General features: G+C 40.9%; 1 protein-coding gene across 13 annotated transcripts in view; it reads left to right on the top strand.

The window, feature by feature from the left end:
* Positions 1 to 23,155, top strand: part of chl1b (cell adhesion molecule L1-like b) — a 106,062-nt gene that overhangs the window by 70,576 nt on the left and 12,331 nt on the right. For 7 of the 13 annotated variants that reach the window (XM_021322619.2, XM_021322594.2, XM_021322608.2 and 4 more), the window contains 16 exons: positions 544 to 684; positions 1,603 to 1,714; positions 3,726 to 3,892; positions 3,973 to 4,138; positions 6,578 to 6,702; positions 7,022 to 7,123; positions 7,416 to 7,613; positions 7,838 to 7,908; positions 8,666 to 8,888; positions 10,722 to 10,757; positions 11,018 to 11,133; positions 11,339 to 11,543; positions 11,670 to 11,792; positions 19,680 to 19,859; positions 20,605 to 20,634; positions 22,700 to 22,765. In XM_021322619.2, the coding sequence (XP_021178294.2) occupies positions 544 to 684; positions 1,603 to 1,714; positions 3,726 to 3,892; positions 3,973 to 4,138; positions 6,578 to 6,702; positions 7,022 to 7,123; positions 7,416 to 7,613; positions 7,838 to 7,908; positions 8,666 to 8,888; positions 10,722 to 10,757; positions 11,018 to 11,133; positions 11,339 to 11,543; positions 11,670 to 11,792; positions 19,680 to 19,859; positions 20,605 to 20,634; positions 22,700 to 22,765 (2,061 nt within the window). The remainder of the gene's footprint in view (positions 1 to 543; positions 685 to 1,602; positions 1,715 to 3,725; positions 3,893 to 3,972; positions 4,139 to 6,577; positions 6,703 to 7,021; positions 7,124 to 7,415; positions 7,614 to 7,837; positions 7,909 to 8,665; positions 8,889 to 10,721; positions 10,758 to 11,017; positions 11,134 to 11,338; positions 11,544 to 11,669; positions 11,793 to 19,679; positions 19,860 to 20,604; positions 20,635 to 22,699; positions 22,766 to 23,155) is intronic. The other 6 variants (XM_021322611.2, XM_021322637.2, XM_021322613.2 and 3 more) reach the window with 3 other exon arrangements.

Consider the following 23,155-nt stretch of genomic DNA (forward strand, 5'->3'; position numbering starts at 1 on the left):
TTTAAGGAACTTTAATCTTAACAGACCCAGTATATTGTAGATATAAAAAAGAAGACAAAAATGAATAATGTCAGATGTTGCAGCTTAGCGTCAGCACAGATTTTAACCAACAAATGCTTCCATGCCGTACACCCATTCAACAGCCGGGTAGCAGCTGCTCTGCACACCTTTACTGAGCACATGTCGCCGCATGAGAGGGAGATAATGCGCAATCTGCAGAAAACTATCCTGCTCTTGAGTGCCGTAGTTTTTCCATCCTCTCAACTTTCCGTTAATATGCTTGAATACAGCATTCTCGGAACAGCCAGCCTCTTTAGCAACAACCCGTCGTGTCTTTTCCTCCCTGTAGAGAATGTCTGCCTGCTGCACAGCTGTCAAATCAGCAGCCTGCGTGTGCCAAACTATTTGTGTTAAAAGTTCTCGTCCTGATGAAATACCTTCATATTCTGAGAACATAGCAGCATAGCATCTTTTGTTGAGACAGGACGTGATGAAGTGATGAACTTCAGAGTCTGATGTTTCCACATCTGTGCACCCTTGCAGCATCCCCAGCGGCCAACAGGAAGACACTCGGCGACACCATCATGCTGCATAACGCCAAAGCTTCTGACAGCGCCGTCTATCAGTGCGAGGCCTCCAACAGACACGGGAGCCTTCTCTCCAACGCCAACATCATGATCATGAGTGAGTACAACGGGGGGCCGTCTCCGCCAGCCGCCGCTCCCATCAGCTTCGGTTTCACCGTCACCGCCGTGTTTCTCTCAAGTGCGCGAGAGAGGAACACGCAGAGGGTAGAGGCTCTGCGCAGTCTCTCTTTCCCAGCCTCCGCAAGGATGTGTCAGACTTTGCAGGGAGTCATTTACGGGCCCCTGACTGATGTGTCGAGCTTGAGAGCTGGCACCCGTGCTGGCATATGCCCATAAAGTGGTTAGGAGCCCAGGGAAGGAGAGCTGTCTGCAAGCTGTGTCATTTCACCGAGCCTCGCGGCGAACGGCAACGAGCTTCTGTTCTCCGCCATTTATATGCTAACAAGTTCGCCCCACATCCCGCGCACATTTCACCGCCGAAAGACGAGCGCCTGGCGCCGTAGGAGTGCAGATAAAACACCGAACACGGAACTCTGCTTCCCGCGTCTGTCTGGAGTTGCCGCCCGGTGACACAGGAGTTAATAAAGCTGGACAGGCTCTGAATGCTAAGCCCCGGCTGCTGCCTCGGTAAACAACCAGGAGAGACGGGGCATTTTAATGGGAGGCTGTGCCTCAACCTGATAAGGTGCATGTGCTCCACAAACTCATCATTGTATTGTTTTCTGCTTTGATTCCATTTTCACATTCCTGACAACCCGTCTGCCTGGTCATTTTTTATGTTGTTTTTTTTTTCACTCACACAAAGGGGCATTTAGGCAATATTGTCGTCTCCCCATTTAAGCTACAGCTGCCTACGTCGCTCCTTTGATGTTTTATTGGGTTTAAAAGAGGAAACCTCAACTCGCCACCTGCTGGTCTTGCCTGTTAAAAAAAAAAAGCCACATCTGGATCTCCACACAGTGATCCATCCTCTGCTTTTTAATAAGCGAACACTGAAATAAGATCTTCCTTACAGATCTGCAGCCTATGATTCTGACCAATAACGGGGAGGATTACTCTGCGGTGGAAGGGAAGGGAGCGATGATGCACTGTAAGGTCTTCAGTTCTCCTCCTTCAACGATCACCTGGTAAGTGGTTTTCTTCTCAGCTCAGTGTGCCAGCAGGGGGCAGTAGAGTCCCAGCAGGCTGCTTTATATTGTCCCCTGCTATTCAGACACCTCCCGTTGTTTAGACATATGTTTCTCAGTGCCCTGCAAAAGTATTGATACCCCATAGTTTTTCTCACTCTGCAGCTTCAAACTTGAATGTACTGATTTGAGATTTTATCTAATAGAGCAACAGAAGGTAGTGCATGTTTGGAGCGGAAGGGACATTGTTTTCTACAAAATGTCTTGCAAATATAAAACGGGAACGTGCGACGTGCTTTTTCTATAGGTTCTGTTACTCTTAAACAAAGTAAATAACACCCGGTGTGACCAGTTGTCTTTAGGTTTAAGCCCACTGATTAATAACACCACCTGTGTGTAATTTATCTCCATATAAAACCCAGCTGTTCTCTGAAGGCTGCTGACGTTTGTTAGAGAACATTAGTGCGCGGTTAGCATGATTAAGGACAAGAAACAGCACAGACAGGTCAGGGAGAGGGTTGTGAAGGGGTTTCAAATAGGGTTAGAGAATAAAACAATATCCTGGACACAAGGACTGACAACAGAAAAGATGTCCTTCTAGAGGTGCCATGGCAATCTGCAGCTCCGGAGGAAGAAACTGTTGGCAGGACAACGGTAAATCCTGCAGTTCACAAATTTGGCCCCTAAGGAAGTGGGGCAGTAAAAAGACTAAAAGACAAGCCATAGGAAGTTTGTTATAAACCACGTAAAGGACAGAGCAAACACGTGAAAAGTGGGATCAAATGAGATCAAAACTGAACATTTCGACCCACTTACCAAACGCAGGATTTGAAGGAACCTGACATGGTGGGGGTCATTGCATCGGGGTAATTTGGCCCATGTTGGCCCACATCTGCTGTACACCTGTCTGTCCCTTCTGCCCGTCTCACCACCATGGGAAGCAGAGCATTCAGCCACTCTGGCCCCCACCTCTGGAACTCTCTACCAACCCTACGTAGAAGCACAAACTCACTTCTCCAGCTTTTTTATCTTTTAAAATGGTCCTTATTCTGAGTTTTCGACTTTGTTATTGACATTGATGTGTTTTTAACTTTTTATCTATTTTTTGTACGGTGACCTTGAGTGTCCAGAAAGGGGCCTTTTAAATGAAATGTATTATTATTAATAATAAATTATTATTATTATTATTTTTTTTTTTTTTTCTCAGCAGTGATAAGTTTGCTGCTCAGAGTTTCTGGGAAAAGGGATGAACCTAAGATAAGAAATAAAACCTGTTAGAAGTTCCAAAAGCCTTGAGACTGAAGCAGAGCTTCACCTTCCAGCAGAACAATAACCGCAGCCCTACAGCCAGAGCGCCAATGGAGCTTTAGAATAAACCATATTTTATACTAGAATGGCTCAGTGAAATGGCTCAACCTAAATCTGAGAATTTGCGACAAGAATTAGAATGATGCTAACTGACACTAACCAGCCGGGAGTTGTCTTGCAAAGATGAATGGTTAGAAATGTCTGTCTGTAGATGTGCAAAGCTGGCAGAGAGAAAGCCCAAACAACATTGTGCTGGTAAAGCTGGTTCTGCTAAGTATTGACCCAGTGATACTAAATGACTAAATACAAAGACATGCCACACTATTCAGATTTGTCTTTGTAAAAAGTGTTAAACTCCACATATAATTCTCAGTCCACTATATATATATATATATATATATATATATATATATATATATATATATATATATATATATATATATATATATATATATATATATATATATATATATATATATATGTGTGTGTGTGTGTGTGTGTGTGGTACCTTCTGTTGGTCTATAACATCAACTCTCATAAAGATACATTGAACTTTGTTGATGTAATGTGACAAAAGGTTGAATAGCATAGGCACTGTATGTGAACATTTCCCTACAGCAGCTTTTCTTTACATATTTTGAGTTATTTTACTCCAAAGACCTTCACATCAGACTTCAAAATGGGTTTTTGTTTCTGTTTTTAGGAGCAAAGATGATTCCACTGAGTCTGTTGAGGGTCCCAGGTTCACGCTTCACGACAACGGTTCACTGGAGATCCACAGGGTAGAGAAAGGCGACGTGGGCCAGTACACCTGTTTGGCTAAAAACACGGAGGGATCATCCGCCATCGATGCCATGCTTTACATAAAAGGTAAACAGACGTACCTTCCCAGAAATGTTGCAGCAGCTCACAGTCTGTGCTCTGCGACTAACCCGCCCTTCCTGTGGAAGATCCCACTAGAATAGTGGTGGCCCCAGAGGACCTGCAGATCTTAAAAGGTACCACAGCCCAGCTCTCCTGCCTGGCAGAGTACGACAAGTCCTTCAGTGATGACTTTGAGCTCCTGTGGGAGAAAGATAACACAGAGATAGCACTCAACTACACCGAGAATTCAAGGTAAGATACTGAATGTTGTTTATTTTTAAAACATTGCTGCTTTAGTCACGCCTCCCTAGCAAAAATATTCATACCGTTGAATTTTTTCCACCTTTCACTTCAACACATAATCAAAGAGGAGGAAACAAAGGAATATATGTTTTCAAACTTTTCTTTTTTTTTTGGTTACAAATAAAAATCAGAAAAGTGTGGCCTGAATGAGTTGACCCTACTGGGTCAGAACTTCATAGAACGGCCTTTTGCTGCTATTGTAGCTGTGAGTCTTTTAGGTTATTGTGCCATTTTTCCCCATTATTCTTTGTAAAATTGGTCTGTAAGATTAAATAGAGAGCTACTTTAAACATTGATTTTCAACTCTTATTCAGATTTAGGTCTGGGCTGCATTTCAGCTCCAAATGTTTTGGGGTTTCCTTCTAGAAGGCCCTCTGCTGCAGCCTCAGCCAGTTTGTTTTTTAACCTTTGAAAGTTTTTGTCAGGATTACGCTATTTATATCCATCCATCCATCCGTCCATCCATCCATCCATCCGTCCATCCATCCATCCATCCATCCATCCATCCATCCATCCATCCATCCATCCATCCATCCATCCATCCATCCATCCATCCATCCATCCATCCATCCATCCATCATGTCTAGTATTCCATCCCAGTTGAAGATAGATAGCATTATGCTGGTATCAACATTTTCCACATCTGTCATGGTTTGTCCAGACTGACATACAAATGTTCATTTTCTACCACACCGCATTTTGCATGTATTGCAAAAATATTAGATTTTTGATTGGGACTTTTTAGGGCTTTTTTTAAACAGTGTCTTTGTAGTTCCGACCCTCCAGAAAGCCCAGATTTGTACCGCGGTAGTAGAGGTTAAGAGATTAATACAACATCAGCAACGATGGTTATATAATGATAAGACGTAGAATAAACAATATATTATTCAAAACATCCAATTAAAATGAATACCAAATCAAATACAAAGCCCTGAACTTTGTGAAGTGGTTTGCTGCTAAAAGCTTTTTTCAAACTAACCAGCTAAAAAACTGTCAGAGCAAAAAATAAAATAAAAAAAATAGGAAAAATTGTGCTTGATTGACAGGTTTCTATCCCCAAACTGACACTGCTTGCTCCTCCTGCTTTAAGGAATGACCAATAGGGCTCCTTGTTTAGACTATTGGGTCATTCTAGTCATACTGTAGAAGGAAAACAAGGTCTCTTAATTACAGCATCAAATTCATGTCCAAAATGTTAGATATTAGTCTCTTAATCCAATCCTGCTCTCAAGTTCTCCAGCCTCCTCCCTGATCTGTGGTCTTCGGTCCTCATGATGCCGTTTGTTCTCTTATGTTCTCTAATAAACCTCGGAGATCAGAAACAGAAAATTAGAATTTATGCTGAGCTTAAATTGATGTCACTTATGGGTAGCTCTGGGTTTTATTAAGGGGTTTGAGTGTGAGGGGTTAAATAAAATAATTCAGATTTCTATTCATAAATAGTTTAAAAAAACATAGTATTTCTTCCATTTTACTGTGAAAAACAGTTAAAGCAGGGGTGTCAAACATACGGCCGGTTCCGGCCCGCTGAATAATTTAGTCCGGCCTGGTGACTAAATGCATTATCATTATTAAAGAAAATATATAATAATAATTATTATTTTTCTTTTTTTTACCCAGTGTCCTGTCTGGCAATGAGGCAATAAGAATTGTTGTCTTAATGCCAAAAAGAGCTAATCAGATTTGACTTTCACAAGTGAAGCAGTACTGCGTTTGCCATAGTGCTTGATTTATGAATGTGAATAGTTTTATTATGATTCAAATGATATGGACACTACAATGGGAAAGTAGGAGAGAAAAGGAAGAACAAGAAGAACAAAAGAAAAGGGAAAAGAAAGAGGAGATAAAAGGAAGAGAATGATAAAACAGTTATTGAAAAAAAACATGTACTTGGTTTAATTGAAAATCTGCAGTTCCTATATTGTCCACGAGGGGCGCTGTGTTTTAATCAGCAGATGGTAGCACTGAGCTTCAGATGTGGAAAATTGATTTTGATAATTACTTAATTTTTATCTGTTTGATGTATTTTGTCATGCAGGACAGTGTTTTTAAGTTCCAAAAAATGTGAATAAATGTTTTTCAACATTGTACAATGACTTTGATCAGTTCTTATGCACATACTTTTCTTAAAAACGCTGAGGTTATTCATAAAATATTGTGTAAAAGTGAAATTCATTTAATATAAAAATCAACAAAAAGTCTTTGATTAGTTCTATTTAATCTTGCAATGAGTTTACTCGTGTGGCCCTCTTGAGATCAGATTAAGCTGTATGCGGCCCCTAAACCAAAATGAGTTTGACACCCCTGAGTTAAAGGTTATGGAGGTCTCAAACCTTAGCACGCCGCTGTTGGTCAGTCGTCATTGTGTCTCGATGTCTCTGTCAACAGATACGTTGTGGAGGACAGCACTCTTCACATCATCAACGTTAGCTACGGCGATCAGGGTGTGTATAGGTGCGTGGCGAAGAGTCCGGTGGACCGGGACACGGCCTCAGCCTTCGTCATGGTCTTAGGTGAGCAGACGCTGGGGCTCCATTTCCTCTCCAGGCAAAAGCATCACATCATTGTGAAGGGATCAGAATGTCAGAAAACACAGCGCCTGCCTTTACTTGTGGCATGTCTAACCCCCGCCCCTCCCCCAAGATGCCGCTGACATCTCGCAAACGGAAAACCCACAGCGGCGGCGATGCAGCTCGTTCCACATCCTCTGACTCTTGGGACAATTTGATTGAACATTTGTTGCTTTGGCCTTTCCCTTGCTTGTCTCTTTGTGTATGTGTTTTTTTTTTTTTATTATTTATTAAAGCTATTCTGTTGTGTTGATTTCTTCAGACGTCCCCGACGCTCCTGAGAACTTGGTTCTATCTGAGCACAAGCGTAAAAGCGTGAAGCTGAAATGGACCCCTGGGGACGACCACAACAGCCCACCCACAGGTACACAGGTGTAAACACACGCAGGACGTGGCACTTCAAAGCAGCTGGCTGTGAACAGTATCAATATTACACACGTTTGCTCATCATGCTGCGCACATAATAGAATTGTTGGATAAAATCTCGTACAATATAAATCCATCATTGATTCATCCAAGCATGGATTCTGGTGCGCGTCCCGGAGGAGGAGAGCCGCCAGGAGCGGGGGTTTGAGGAGCGTTCTGCACGGCTGGGAGTCAGATAAGAAATCCTTTGGAAAGGGACGGCTTCTGATTATCTTTCTGCCTGTCAACAGAGTTCATCATCGAGTACGAGGAGAACAAGTGGGAGCCGGGGAACTGGAAGGAGCTGCTCCGAGTACCCGGGAACCACAACTCCGCCGTCCTCAAGCTCCACGGTCACGTCGACTATCGCTTCCGCGCGTACGCCGTCAGCGCCGTCGGAGCGGGGCCACCCAGCGAGCCCACCGAGAGATACAAGACCCCCCCGGCAGGTCCGAGGCGCGCTCCTCTCAATGTTTGTTCCACGCCGCGATAAGGTCCCCCCCCAGGCCACTCCGACCGGCAACGCCGCAGCTCTGTGAACTTTAAAGCGAGCCGACCTGCCACATAATTGAATCCATTCTTGTTGAAAATCTGCTCTCTTGTGCACCCCTTTCACTGAAGATTTCTTCCACTAACAATGCTGACAAAAATCTATATTCTTTCTTTTGTACAGCCCCTGACAAGAACCCAGAAAATATCAAAATCGAAGGTCATTTGCCACATGAAATGGATGTCAACTGGGAGGTAAGAAGCGGAGCCGGGCTTTTTATTACCCTGTTACTTGAAATTCCGCGCGCCGTCCTACCTTTGCATTGTAGATTTTTCCCTTCCGCTTCAGTTCATAGAATTCCTCTCAGTGATCAGAGATGAAGTTTTATCAATGTTTCATTTGCAAGCAGCAATAATTTAAGAAGCAGAAATGGTCCACTTCTGATATTTCTCTCCACGGTGGAGATCTGAAGAAAAGCCTCTTCTGGGATCACTGCGAATATGTTTCTATTGAAAGCGGCTCCTTTTCTTTGATTAGAAAGCAAAAGGGAAGCCTGTGAAAAGAAAATCTTTTAAAGTTCGCAGTCATCCATTTGCCTTTATTGTAGGAAGATGAATCTCTCCTTCACTTATTATCTGCTTGCCCTGTCACGGTAATGTAGCCCCTGATTTGTGGATTTGAGCTCTCCCACTGTCAATGATTTGCTTTTGTGGATAATGGTATCTTATTCTATTTCTCACGCTCTGACTTTGGTGAGGAGATGAATCTTTTTATCTGCAGCGTCTTAGCGAGCTCTGTATTAAATAAAAGCCCTGCTGCTGGACCATGCCAGCGGCTCCATTGTTTTATTAGACGCCAGGAGGAAACTCTGACCCGTTTCCAAATGCAGCTCACTGGGCACGCTTGTCATCCTAATCCTACACGGCCTGGGGTTTCACACTAACTGGTGACATCTCATGCAATTGTGAACGTAGCGATGCAACTTTTATGCCGTCTTTCTCCAACACCCAGCCTCTGTCACCCATCGAGCACAACGGCCCCGGCCTGGAGTACAAGGTGAGCTACAGGCGACAGGATGTGGAGGAGGACTGGACGGAGCACACCGTGAAGAGGCACTCGTTTGTGGTGCGGAACACTCCCACGTTCGTCCCTTACGAAGTCAAGATCCAAGCCAAGAACAATCAGGGCTGGGGCCCCGAGCCCAAGATTGTGAGCGGCTACTCCGGAGAGGACTGTGAGTCAAACCGACAGCGTTTTAATCAAAGCTGCGCTTGTGCCCATTTGGGTTTTAGGTGACTTCGTGAAGTTGGTCGGCAGGGTGACATTTCAGCCAAGCTTCCTCTGTCCTTCGAAACGCGTTTGGTTGTGCTGTTGTTATACAACGTCGGTTATATTATTGCAAACCCTGCTGAAAACGTGTAGAAAGGCTTAAAATAAAATCTACTTTTATTGGTGTAGCATCCTCTCCTATGAGTACATTTATTCAGTAGGAAATATGAAGGAAAGCATCCCCACAGCATAATGCCGCCACTACCATGTTCCACTCTGGAGATGAGGTGATGTGCTGTATTAGTTTTCTTCTACACATATCGTTTACACTGTATAGAGGCTAAAAAGGTCCACTTTGGTCTCCTCTGAACAGAACCCCCTAGCTTTCTATACTTAAGGCTTTTTACACATCTTTACCAGGGATGTGAATAAATGTGGCCACTGTCTGTCTGTGTTAGCTACTCACCAGTAACAGATTAGAGGCAGTACAAATAGTGCAAATATTTCTACCACAAATGTAAAACTGAGTTAAACCGACAGACAAATACTGCTCTCTCCTTGTTATCCTGCTGATATGCTACATTCTTCCACTTCAAATCCTAAATACCAGCTCTAATTTTTATAGTGGTTTTGCTTTCTGTGTAAACATTTCATTGTCTTTTTAAATCTCTCTACAACCTCAGCTGAAATAAAAAACATCTGCCAGTGCAGTTTTTGTAGACATGATTCTACAAAATCTCTTACAAAAGGAATTCAATTTATTGCTTCAGTCTGTCAAATGGTAGAAGATCACAAAGCTTTCTTCCCTTTGGGTTCCCATTTGGACGTGGGTTGTCACCTTGCTCAAATTTCTCCCCATTCAATCATTATTTTTGTCAATAATCAGGGGTTGAGGACCCAAAGGCAGCCATTTAATTTCAAAGGCATTTTAAATGTAAACTAAGTGAAGAGATAACAGTGGGCTGGACTGCAAAGTAAGCTCAACAAAGTTGGGAACACTTAGGGTGCACCAAAACTCAACTCTGCTCAAAGATAAATCACATTATGATACTGGATATGTTACGTTGTTAACTTAGACTATCTACTTATGCATCAATCACGTTTCACACTTTTTTTTATGTTAACAGGACTTTAAACTCACTTAATTCACAGGAAACCTAACATCCTCGTCACTTAGCGAAGGAGCTGTTGCTTTCATGAAAAAAGGAAACTGTGAGAATAGAAATAAAGTTTTTACAATGAGGACAAAGAAGGAAATCTGAGAGAAGAGAAAAAAAAATGTAACTCAGTTACAAGCCTGCTGTTGCAGGTTAAACCTCCTAATCCTCCTGTTTAAATCTAAAACTGGCCAAGTAAGAGACTTTGCAGATCTGGACATGACTGGAATGTGAAATTACAGCTCGCCTTATTTTTTACTGTCATTTATAGTTCTAATGGCGATGTGCTGCACTCTGTATATTTTTGACCTGTTGGGGAGCTGTATGAAGGGAGCAGAGCAGCTCAAGTTTCTGTGTGTGTTCGTTTTGCTAAGGGGTTGTGGTCAGATCAGAGCAAAGCGGAACTTTTTGGGCTACATGAACAAATGGAATGTGAAGCTAAAAGCCTAACATTGCACATGACCCTGAACACATCGTAGCCACTGCGGTGGCGGCATCATGCTGTGGGGATACTTCTCAGGGGTTGAGGTTCAGCTTTCAGCAGAAAAATAAGCCAGAGCTACTGGATCGAAACATTGTCACGAACGTATGTTTTTCCTTTGAGACTGAATAATAAACGCAGCTGTACTTCCTGTGTTTAGCATTCTTCTGGACTTGTCCCGGGGAAGTCACCTCAGGTCATGCCACCTCTTCACCGTTGTGTGCTGTCAGTAACGTAGAATTTACTCTATAGTTCAGCTGTTAATTTTTAGGCCCTCTAGGTCCTTCTTAGGTGCAAGAAATGTGAAGTACGGATGTGTTTTGCTTCTATAGATCATGACCTTTTTCTAGAAAAGTTGTTTCCAGAGTACCTCAGACTGTCCTTGTCTCTCCCCAGTGGCCTCGGTAGACTCCCTCACAGTTTCTTACTGATTCTGATGTGTGCTTGCCTTGGCAGTTCCCTCCGCTGCGCCCGATGACGTAACCGTGCAGGTGATGAACAGCTCCTCGGTCAATGTTACCTGGACACGCGTGCACAAGGACAAGCTGCACGGACATCTGGGAGGCTACAGGGTAATGCCTGTAAAAACACAGCTTTGCTTTCAGACGCGGTTTAAAAGGAACGGCCTCGGCCTCGCTCCGAGCGTTTGCTTCCTGCGCTCCCTGTCTGCCGTCTACACCGACCCTCCCGGTGTTTTGCCTGTTCGCTATGACTCTTTCGGCATTTCCTGCCACAGATGCATATGCATAATGTAGAAAGCTGCTGTCTGTGCTTTAGATAAACTGGTGGCGTCTGCGCAGTCTGGTGGACTCCAAGAAGAGCCACGGAGACAAGCACTCACTGACGTTCCCAGGGGATCGAACCCACGCCTCGGTGCCCGGCCTGACGCCCTTCTCTGAGTACAGCCTCATCGTCATGACCTTCAACGGGCGGGGCAACGGTCCAGGCAGCCATCCGGTCAACTTCAAAACCCCAGAGGGAGGTAGGATTGTGGAAAAGCAGCATGAGGCGTATTGATTCACAGCTTGTGAAGGAAGGGTCTAATAATAACCAAAGAAAGTGGGTTGCTGCTGCTTACTGTGTGTGTGTTTTGCTCTCCGGCCCACAGTCCCAGGGAAGAATCCAGTTTTCAGGGTCACGGATGTCAAGAGGAACTCTGTCTCTCTATCCTGGGCCCCACCTTTGGAGCCTAATGGGATCCTAACGCGGTATCTACTGGAGTACCAGTTCAGTACGTATTGCTCTCATCAGCTCAGGAAGACCGATGATGCTGAAATTAAATGTGATAAGACTTGCATGCTTCTATGATTGTGTATATAAATTTAAATGTAGAAATGGTTGGATATTTACCTTTGGGAACAGTAATCTTATAACCCTTGTTTCAAACACAAGAGCTTTTAATGCTTAGTCTCTTGGTCTTTGTTGTATTGCACCAAGCCCAGGATGGTATCAGATGCTCAGTGTAGGATAACCTGCAGGAAAACTACTAATCTTTTATGGAAACATGGTGTTTACAAAATTATTTCAAAACCGAAATTCATAACATGATCTTCTGCAACTCAGCGGTGTTCAAAATAGGAGCTGCAGTCAATTTGTGGCCCTAGGAATTGTATTTTTACGGCCTAAGATTGGTAAAATTTGGCCCACCACCACAGACAAGTGGAATTTTGGTTTACCAGGGAGATTATCACAGACAGATTGAAGTCTTCTTTAAGTGGAACGTGTTCAGTCAAACATAAAGTATCTGTGTTTTACTCACCCAGCTTTTGCTTTAATTGTCATTTCATATTATAACGGATCACAAGTGTATAGCTTTCATATATTAGCAAACCCATTTATTAAACTACTAAATATGTAAAGTGTTATTGATGAAAGAGCTGACTCATATCCTATTATTGTTGCTAATGATACATTTAATGTTTCTTTTTTTTCCAGGACTAGGACAATAAAAAAAATAAAAAATAATCCACCCAAAAATCTAGGACATTGTAAACCTTACTTTTAATAAAAGGAAGAAAATGAATCTAATAGCACTAATATGCTTCTATCTAAAAAAAGAATAACATTTAATTCCACTGTTTTCAAAAACGTACATCTTTAGTACTGTTGTAGCAATGTTAGGTTTTTAAACTGGGGAGAATTTGCCACTGGCGCTCTGAAGCAATTTTGCCAACATTGTCTGCAGAGTAAATATGAACAAACGACCTGTGACTTAGTACCAACAGCCAACAGATGAGTTGTTCATTTAACCTTGGCTTCATCAGAAACTTTCCAAAAGAGAGCTGCAGTTGAGGGAATTTCTAGAACTTTCTGTATGAACTAAAGCTCACAACAGTGACCTGGCAACAAGAGCTTGTTTCCTTTTACTTTTGAAATCAGACCTTGGATCAAAAATTGACCTTAAACCTAATTTAACTGTATGCTAGTTCAAAGCTTGCAAATCAGAGATCTGTTGAATGCTATAAGGAAGGACCAGAGTTGGGTAGAGTAGCCAAACATTGTACTCAAGTAAGAGTAGCACTACTTTTACATTTTACTCAAGTAAAAGTAAAAAGCTGTCAGTCAAGAAATTCCTCAAGTAAGAGTAAAAAGTAAGAAGGCCACTCAAGTACTGAGTAACTAAGCATAACAGCTGATGATTTAATAATTATAAATAATGTAATTGGGCAGACATAAAATGTAAAGTTATGTGCAAATTCTGGCATTTTAAAGACAAAAGATACACTAAAGCCACTAAAGACAAAACAAACTCTTTTCTAAATATGTTTTTTTCAACATTAAAATTGAGAGCAATACTTACAGCAGTTAATGTATATATACAGTATGTTAGAACAGTGCAAAGTATTTCCAATGACAATATCTACTGTTTACTGGATGTTCATTAGACCTCCAAATGGCTCAGTGAGCTCAGCAGATAGAAAATAACATTAAAATAACAAAGCTTGTGTACAAATAAGAAGTCTCACTTTAACATAAACTCTAGGCTTTTGTCTCTCTGATAAATTTTTGGTTAAAACTAATATGTTCTTTATTCATGAAGTTACTTGCAGTAGCTAGAGTAGCCAGAAAGTTTACTCAAGAGTAGCAATACTTGAGTATCTCTACTTGTACAACTCAAATAAAAGTGAAAAGCATAGTAAAATGTATAAAAGTACATTTTGCTCAAAAAGTTACTCAAGTAAAATGCAAATAGTTACTACCCACCTCTGTGAGGGACTAGGATAAATAATGGTTATTAGTAGTAATAACACTGTTAGTAGCAATATATTTCCTGGCTTAGACAGAAAACATTGAGCTGTCACATGAACGGTGTGACGGTAGTTTATCCTATGAGGAAACACCAAAAGGATGTATTGAATCCTCAGGTGAGCTGTTGAGCTTCTTGGAAATGTATATACCTTCTTTGGAACAGTGGACGCTGAAAGCTAGTTGGAGGTATTGCATCGGTTTTTGCTGATTTTAGCAGTTTAAATTACCTCAAACTAAAAATTATCATAGGAGTGGGATAAAACGTTATACTAGCAAATGTCACCAATCTACCATTTCATAACAGACTGTTATAATTCGTTCGTAATCCGTTCACTTGCGGCTTTACTCTACAAATTTTCCAAGCGGGGAAGTCCCGCCGTCGTAGCGTCACATGTCCCCGATGTTCGTAGTCTTTACCACAGACATAATATAAGAGTAGACGCGTCATTGGGCGGGTTCTGCCTATGTTGTAATGCGTCAGAGCGTCCCCCATCTTAAATGTGGCAAATCTGCAGTTACTCAGTCACTTAAACAGTATCAGAGGGACTTTAATCTCTGAATATACTTTGTATTCGTAGTATTTTTGTTTTTGTAATATTACAAGTTTATTTTTGTATCCCTTTAGCTTCATTCTCCTGAATTTATTCTCCTAAAGAATAAAAATAACATAATCTAACCTGGCCCTATTACTCCAGGAGTGAAATAATTCTGCAAACTGTGACTATTCTGGAAACGTTCCCTCTTAATTCTCATAATATGACGTTTTTCTCATAACATTATCACTTTTGTGTTTTGTTTTTTTACTTTATTGACCTAGGACTTCTTTTCTCTTATTATTAATTTTACCTCTTTAATACTCCCCCAAAAAGTCTGTTCCTAAAGGTTCACATGTGACACGGTTTTATGAAATAATGAAGACCACAATGTTTAGATTTAACAAATTGATCCTTATATTCATAACACATACACACACACACACACACACACACATATATATATATATACATACATATATATATATATATATATATATATACTTTTGCAGCTGAGCGTCTCTTTGTTCTCGCGGAGTATGTAACAAGCTTAAGACTGTGGCTCTAAGAGGGTAAACTGGAAATACAGAGAGGGAATTTTTGACTTGCTGTTGGTTTTCCAGCCGTTGATCGTTAACACAGAGAAAAACTCTCATCCTGTTTTTGATACATCTAGTGCTACAATAGTTTGGACAAGACGATTGTGTCAGTATCTGTGTGTGTCACAGTCATGAGCAGTTCTGACTCAGTCCACTGAACTCTGCTTTAATTAACCCAGATATGTCCTTATCTGAATACCTTTACCATGTAGTTCCTGATAAAGTTAGATCTAGTGTGCACATGCTTTTCTGATCTTAAACAGAAGTCATGACAAAGGTAATGACTAACTTCTAATAACGTCTTAGTGCAGCTTGGCTAATTGGGTCTGATTTGGTCACTGCACAGGAGGCCCGAGCATCAGGCAGTATTTCAGGAAAGGACGTTTCTGGTTGTGTGCCACAGCAATTAGGCTGATGGGCTCTTTGAAGTGTGACTTTTTGTTGAAGTCCCCTTGACGGAAGTCATGTGCAAAACGTTGAGGATAATGCAGCCAGCTGTCGGAATATCATCAGTGACACAAGTGAAGTCTCAAGTTATGGCACAGCTGTTCAGCAACCTCTCCACAGCAGCAGTAATGTCTGATCTCACAGGTTTCTGATGAACCTCCGCTGTGACATGTTTAACAGTCTGAGCTCTTCACATTCCCACAGGCTTTAGATCTCTGAAAAACTTCCTTGGAGTTGCGTTTTTCTTCTTTTTTTTTTTTTTTTAAAGTTATCGCCAGGACAGACCAGCCACACCCCAGACATTTAATATTTTACTTTGCACAGAACTTATCATTAACCTAAAACTAAATTAGTTTAATATGAATAATGTTTAAAGTTTAATGTGAATAATTTTTAAATAGTTAAAAAGATTGTGTAAGTGCATGATCTTTAAAGAGATTTAGCATTTTAACAGTTCATGGCAGAAAGGTGTGTAGCAGTGGGGGCTCTGCCTTGTTAACATTTACCTGATGACAGTAGTTCTGAAAAGTTCATGGAGACGGTGTCAGGAATATATAAGAATGTTCCGGATGACTGGACTTTATATCGCAAATACTGTATATCTAAATTAAAGTAATAGTGTGCGCAATATTAATGTTTATGACAATTGTTTGCATTGCAGTTTTTCTGGGTTTTCTATGCCAAGTGTCAACTTTCGCTATTTTACAAGAAAACTGAAATGATTACTGAGCTGACCGTTGAACAGTTTTAGCATCCCTGTATTAGCAATTAACGCAGTAAGCATGACTAGCATTGCTGAAACTGCTTACCTAAACTTTGAAATGACCAAAATGGAACCAAACTGATATTCCATAACAGATAGGGCTGGGCGATATGGCTTGAAAGTGAAATCTCAGATTTTATTGTAGCAAATGTGATTAATCGATTTTTATCCCCCTAATTTTCACAAAAAAAGATTAAAGAAATTATTTTAAAAACTAGCTTTTATATCAAGCATTTCGTCTGGTAGTTGACCTGAATTCAAAGTGCAACTAAATACAAGCTGTGAAACAGGAAGGTGTCCGTGCCATTGTAAATAATGAAAATATATCAAAATATTTGCTACCAGTGGTTTTACACAATGAGCTAAGAACAGGCTTCTCTTCACTTGTGTAACTTCAAACTAACGTGGAGAAAATAAGTAAATGAGGAAAATAAAGTGTCTCATCTCATGGTAAAAAAAATTAATCTCTGAAATATTTTGACAATATATTTTCCTAAATATGCTATATGCATGCTATTCTCATTGTGGAAACCTAAGAAGGGCTTTTGCTAAATAAAATCCAGATTTTCCAAAAATTAAGTTTTAAGAAATTGTAAAGTTGAGTTAATCGATTAAATCGATTAACGGCCAGCCCTGGCACACGGAGCAACTCTGCCTGCTCGTCTCTCGATGTACGAACCACTCAAAATGCCGTAGAAAATAAAACTTAAATGTAAACAGTTTCTTCCATCTCTATGCTATCTGACTTCATTTTAAACACCTCACTGATCCTGGAAAGAGATAACTTTGAGGCTTCTTCATTCGGTCACTGTATTCTTGCGTTCACTGATATGAAAAGGGATTACATTTTTGCGCTTCTTAGCAGCCAATCACTGGCCAGGGCCGATAATGCTGAAAATCTGGCTAACTGCTGATTTCTCGGTGCATCTGTTGTGATGCTGATCAGTTTCCCCTAAAGTCCACAGACTTGGTCCTTTCCCCTAATTGAAATCACGCTGAAAACTAAATTTTTGCTTCATCCTTTGTTGCACTTTGTCATTTGGGCTTAAAATGCAACACTGCTGAATTTACTTCTTCTTTTTAGTTTTAGCTTTGGTGTTCATGCAGATGGGCTGAGGCTCAGTACGGACACTTCAAACCAGTCTAGTGTAATTTGCACTGCTCTGAATTGAAACATTGTTCCAAGTGGGAGTCGAAAATGACTTTGGCAACAGCTCATCCTGTGTTGGAAAATCCTGGCTTGTTCCACACTTCATAAAGCCAACCGTGTTTGGCGCCGTGCTGAAGAATATTTGGATGTTGTTTGTCGTGAGTTGACAAGCCAGAGTCTGCAGCCTTTCGCCAGTTCACTCCACAAAATTGTGAACGCAAGCTGGCAGGCCACAGGGTTTCTGAGAAACTTGCAACAGAATGCATCAGCAAGATGGAAACATCCGGCTGGTGGTCTTTTCTCTGCTCTATGTGGATTGCATGATTTACCCAAAAACATTTTTTTTTCTTTGAATATAAACTTAGCAAATTTCAAGTTGTTTACAGAGGAGGAGAGGAGTCCCAGGGAGAAAGGATTGCACACTGATATATTCTTGTCAGCAATTCTGTTTCTTTAATGCAAGGGAAAAAAAAAAACATTGCACCTCTTTCACAGCAAAGGTCACCTGAACACCTGCTGTTTGTTTGTGTTACAAAGAACATAAATGTCATCTCCATACCTACCTGGCTGCCTTACACAGTGTGAAAAATGAGATCCAATCACTATGGAGACAGAGGTCAGACATCAAGAACACAAAGATGCTTAAGTTTAAAATGTGCGCGACATAGCATGCACATGAGTTAAATTAGTTTCTATTTACTTTTTCAAAGGTTCTAAGTAGGGATGAAAGTTATTGATTAATGAGTTAAACTGAAGTTGAATAACCAATCGACTACCAATTGATAATTAAAAAGCGGTCATTTTCTTAGAAACACTAGCTTTCCCTTGTATCAAGAGGCGCTTTCCATAACATGACATGGTTATTTTTTCTTTTATTTTCAATATGCTGAATTAAAAAAGTGACATCATTTTATTTTAACAATTTATTATGGCACCTGTACTCATACTGTGCATTAGCACACATTATTAAACTTGGACATATTTATAACATATTGCAAAATAGGAACCTATGCAATCACTTATTGGAAATAAATAAGTGAAATAGAATAAAGAAACACTTAAAATCCTCATCAAAGCCCTCATCGTGTTTTTTTCTACCATGATAGAATTTTTATTTGTGTAAGGCATCCACTAATACATCCAGCACTAGCTGGATGCACAGCTCAATGGGAGCAATTTAGGTAATAACTGAAGGAGCTTGTTGAGTGTTTATATTTAAAGACAAAACCACATAAAGGGCATTTTGCATCCTTGTCATCATCAGCGAACCTTATCAGTTACTCAGGCGGAACAAACAACCAACAATTAATTGTAAGTTTATTATTTGTTCTAAGAAATCCATTATCTGGAGCGATGCCGACCCATTTTCTTTGGCATAAAGTTATTCAGTCATTTAGAAAAAAATGTTAAAGTAATGTTTTAATCTTACCACGCTGCACTTTCTTAATGGTAACAATAATAGCGTTTGCAGTCATATATTGTGAGAAACAATCTGTGGAGGAATCTGAAGATTAGGGAGATTGCATAGTGGCCTTCGTCTCTCAAAAACTTGGAAAACATCACCAACAATAACTTCAATTCAATTCAATTCAATTCAATTTTATTTATATAGCGCCAAATCATGAAACATGTCATCTCAAGGCACTTTACAAAGTCAAGTTCAATCATATTATACAGATTGGGTCAGATTATACAGATTGGTCAAAAATGTCCTATATAAGGAAACCAGTTGATTGCATCAAAGTCCCGACAAGCAGCAGTCACTCCTGGGGAACCGTAGAGCCACAGGGAGAGTCGTCTGCATTGTACATGGCTTTGCTGCAATCCCTCATACTGAGCAAGCATGAAGCGACAGTGGGAAGAAAAACCACCCATTAACGGGAAGGAAAAACCTCCGGCAGAACCGGGCTCAGTATGAACAGTCATCTGCCTCGACCGACTGGGGTTACAGAAGACAGAACAGAGACACAACAAGAGAAACAAAAAGCACAGAAGCACACATTGATCTAGTAATCTGTTCTACATTAGATGGTAGTAGCGGGTGAGCCGTCGAACTTCCAACAATAAATATATTGTTGGAAATATGCTTAGAGCTGGTCAGCTCTTATAAGAAGGAATTTGCTATTATAATGTCAATAAAGATTTCGCTGTTAGTTATTTTAAAAAGTGTAATCTCAATTCAAAAAGTGAATTGAAAGAAAGCTTCCAGAATAGGAAGCGAAACGTGTTCAAACTTTGGAAAAAAAGTCCAGTTGTTTTATTTTTTACTTTTTTGGAATAACCATGACCTGGATGACTGAGAACCGTCACCAGCAGACATTATGACTGTTTTGTTTTGGCAGAATTAAAACTGTTATTTTTTTTATTTGTGCTTTAGTCAATGACACAGAGGACGTTGGTCCCCTGCAGACCGTTGACATCAGCAACCCTGACACCACTAAGTGGATCCTGCGTGACCTAGAGCCTCTGAGCAAATACAAGTTCTATCTGCGCTCCTGCACCGCGGTTGGCTGCGGGCCTGTTGTCAGCGAGGAGAGCACCACCGCCCTGGAAACAAGTGAGTGACTCAGGGTTTGGGGGTCTAGACTGTTATTTCAGGATTGTGTGTCTACTAGGGTTAAAACGATCGACAAAATTGGAATTTTGCTTTCAGTAGACGCAAATGTCCGGGTTTAGATAATCACAAGCAAACAATCCCAAAGAGCTGATGTGTGGGGAGTCATTATGAGCCAGCTTGCAGCATGTCATGTTTTCAGATGCATACAACTCTTCGGGAAGCTGGTTTTACCTGATTATCTGTAAATATAGAGCAGTGGTGTAAATCACTGGATGGGGTTTTTGAAGACGACGGCAGCACCAACAAACTACATGTGTAAGGGCTCATTATGCAGAGATTGCTCAGCGTACAGACAGAATCCTCATAATCACAGAAAGACACTTAATTGGCTTTTGTTTATTTTTAAGCTTAAAAGCCAGTGGAAATGATTACAGGGGGAATGACTCGTTGTTTTATGTAGTTACTTGTCATTTTGTCGGTCGGCTTTATGCGAGTTGGGGAGAGACTGAAAGCCATTTGTGGCGGTTGTGCTTTCAGTCTGTGTGCCGAACATGTCAGTGTTGCTTCTACTAATGGCCCTCTGTCTGCACTCTCATATGCCACTAAATAGTGCATTGCTCTCTGATTTTGCTTTGATCACACAGTGTGTGTTGTAAATTTGTATGTGAATGTCTGCGTCTGCTTAGCCATGCGACGTTTGTCTCCTCTTCCTTTCATTTTGTTCTGTCATTTGCTTTTCTTGCAGCTTCTTCTTTGGCTCCTACTGTTGGCATCAGTATGTAGATCCACGTTTCTGCAGAAAGTGGCCCGTCATACCAACATGCGCACTGTTTGTGATACAGGGATTTGCAAAGATATTCATATGTTTTGAAGTTCTTCTCATCTTGTCACTTTACAACCACAGACTTCAGCGTATTTTATTGGAATTTTAAGTGATAGGCCAGAACAAATTAGTGCATAATTGGATCTATATTGTAAATAAATCAAAACTTGTACTGGGCATTTCTCTTAATTCTGTCTTAGTCAAAATAAAAGCTTTTAGTCATTTTGGGTAGGTCATTTTGTACATCTAGTCAGTTTCTTATTTTACAATTAGCTCTGGCTCCATCAGATTGGATGGAGCGCAGCTGTCAACAGAAAAGTTCAAGTCTGACCGCGATCCTCAGTTGGATTTAGATCTGGACTTTGACTGGGCCATTTCGACACATGACCATGCTTTGTTCTAAATCCTACCATAGTAGCATTGACTGTATTATAGGGTTGTTGTCCTGCTACAAGGTTAACCTTCGCCTCACTCTCAAGTCTTCAGCACTCTCTAAAAGGTTTTCTTCCAGGACTGCCCTCTTTTTTACCTCCAACCATCTAACCATCGACTCTGACCAGCTTCCCTGTCCTTATTGAAGAATTCCATCTCCCACAGCATGATGCTGCCACAACCAGTTTTAAAACTTTGCATCTCGCACTAAAAGTTTTGGTTTTACGCTCATCATGCCACTACACCTTTTTTCACTATTTGCTGTCTCCTACTTGGTTTGTGGCAAACTGCGACAGAACGTCTTGTGGTTTTCTCTCAACAATGTCTTTCTTCTTGCCACCGTGGATCCCTGCAACTCCTCTAGAGTTCCCATATACCACTTGGCTGCTTCTCTGATGAATGCCGTTTTTGCCTGGCCTGTCAGTTTGGTTGGAGGACAATGTCTTGGTGCATTTGGAGTTGTGCCATATTGTGAATTGTGCCTTTTCAATTCTCAGATGATGGATCAAACTACTTCCAAGCTCGGGATGTTCTTTTCATGTGTTTTAAACTTCTTCATAACTTTCTCCCTGAGCTGTCTTCTGCGTTACTTGGCCTTCGTGATGCTGAATGTTCTTTGTTCTCTAAAAAAACTCTGAGACAGTTACAGAAGAGCAGGATATATATATCCTGGCTTAAACTGAAGACTGGTTGACTCCTTTACCTTTTTAGGTTATTTTCTGAAGGCAGTTGTTACTAGATTTGATTAAGTGGTGCCAGAGTAAAGGGAGCCGAAGATAAATGCATGCCCCACTTTTCAGAATCTAATTTGTAGAAATCCTAAACCCATAATTATTTCCTTCCACTTCACAGTTGTGTTCTACATTGCGCTGATCTCACATAAATTCCCCATAAAATTCAATAAAGTTTGTGGTTGTAATTAAACTTCCATGTAGTAGTGGTGAATAAGTGCCAAAACGCCCAAGGGTATGAATGCTTTTGCTAGGAACTGTATGATTTTTAACATGGCGCATGTTGGTATGAGTTGTCCTGAAATTTAAAAAATTTTAGATAGCAGTTGCATGTTTTAGATGTGTAGCAGGGCAGACATCAGTGCATGCTGTAGGCCTCAGTTTCAACCAACTGGACGCATTATTTGTCCTTTACAGGACGCTTGACATTACAGCTCGTCTGCAGATAATTGACCCTGTCTGCTGTTTGCTCTCGCCATCAGCAGAGAGCATTCGGTGCCTCCTTTCATTAGAAAAATGTCAACTTCGTCACACTAAAAGTTTGTGGCTTCCTCTCTAATAACAGTGTTAATGACTGAGCTAATTATAAACTCATATTAATCTTCCCTTATTAGCACCTGTAAACGAATGTTGACTTTTATTCTAGCGACGTCAGCCCCAGTGCGTCATGCCAAAAGTCTAGCTGTGGTAATGAACTATGTTTTAAGAGCCACACCAACGTACTGTGTAGTTCTTTAGTAGTAATTGTAGACGTGTAGTCACTAATTTTAGTTGAGGATAGCATTGTGCTAACAGTAGAACGTAGCTCCCGCAGTTTTGCATCAAATAACGACAAGATGTGTTTTTCTTTTTAGGAAAGTCCCTCTCGACTCCGAGCACTCCAAAGTCACATGTGACCAAACCCACTCGTTCGAGCATAGGTATAGCAGCAGACCGTTCTGATACCAGCAGCAAGAAAGCACTTAAAGCTACTGCCAGAGCTTTTTGTCAAGTCGATCAAACTCATTTTATATCCAGTTTCCACTCCTTTGGGACAACATGTGATAATCGTTTTTTCAATTTGTTTTGTTATCTAGTTATAACACAATATTTAACTAAGATAGTATGTGTATAGCTGGACCACAGGATTTGTGAGAATGTATGGGTGTGAAAGAAGTGCTGGCATGACAATACCCTGTGATTTACATGACTACAGACGGCAGAGCTAATGTTATTAGTGTACTCCGGACTAATAGCTATAAAGAGGGATGTTACTATCAGTGAGTTTGTAGCTGCACTTTGTGCTCCAATCTCCTCCAGAAAACTGAAAT

Source organism: Fundulus heteroclitus, chromosome 20 (genome assembly GCF_011125445.2).
Source record: "Fundulus heteroclitus isolate FHET01 chromosome 20, MU-UCD_Fhet_4.1, whole genome shotgun sequence".
Taxonomy (NCBI): Eukaryota; Metazoa; Chordata; class Actinopteri; order Cyprinodontiformes; family Fundulidae; genus Fundulus; species Fundulus heteroclitus.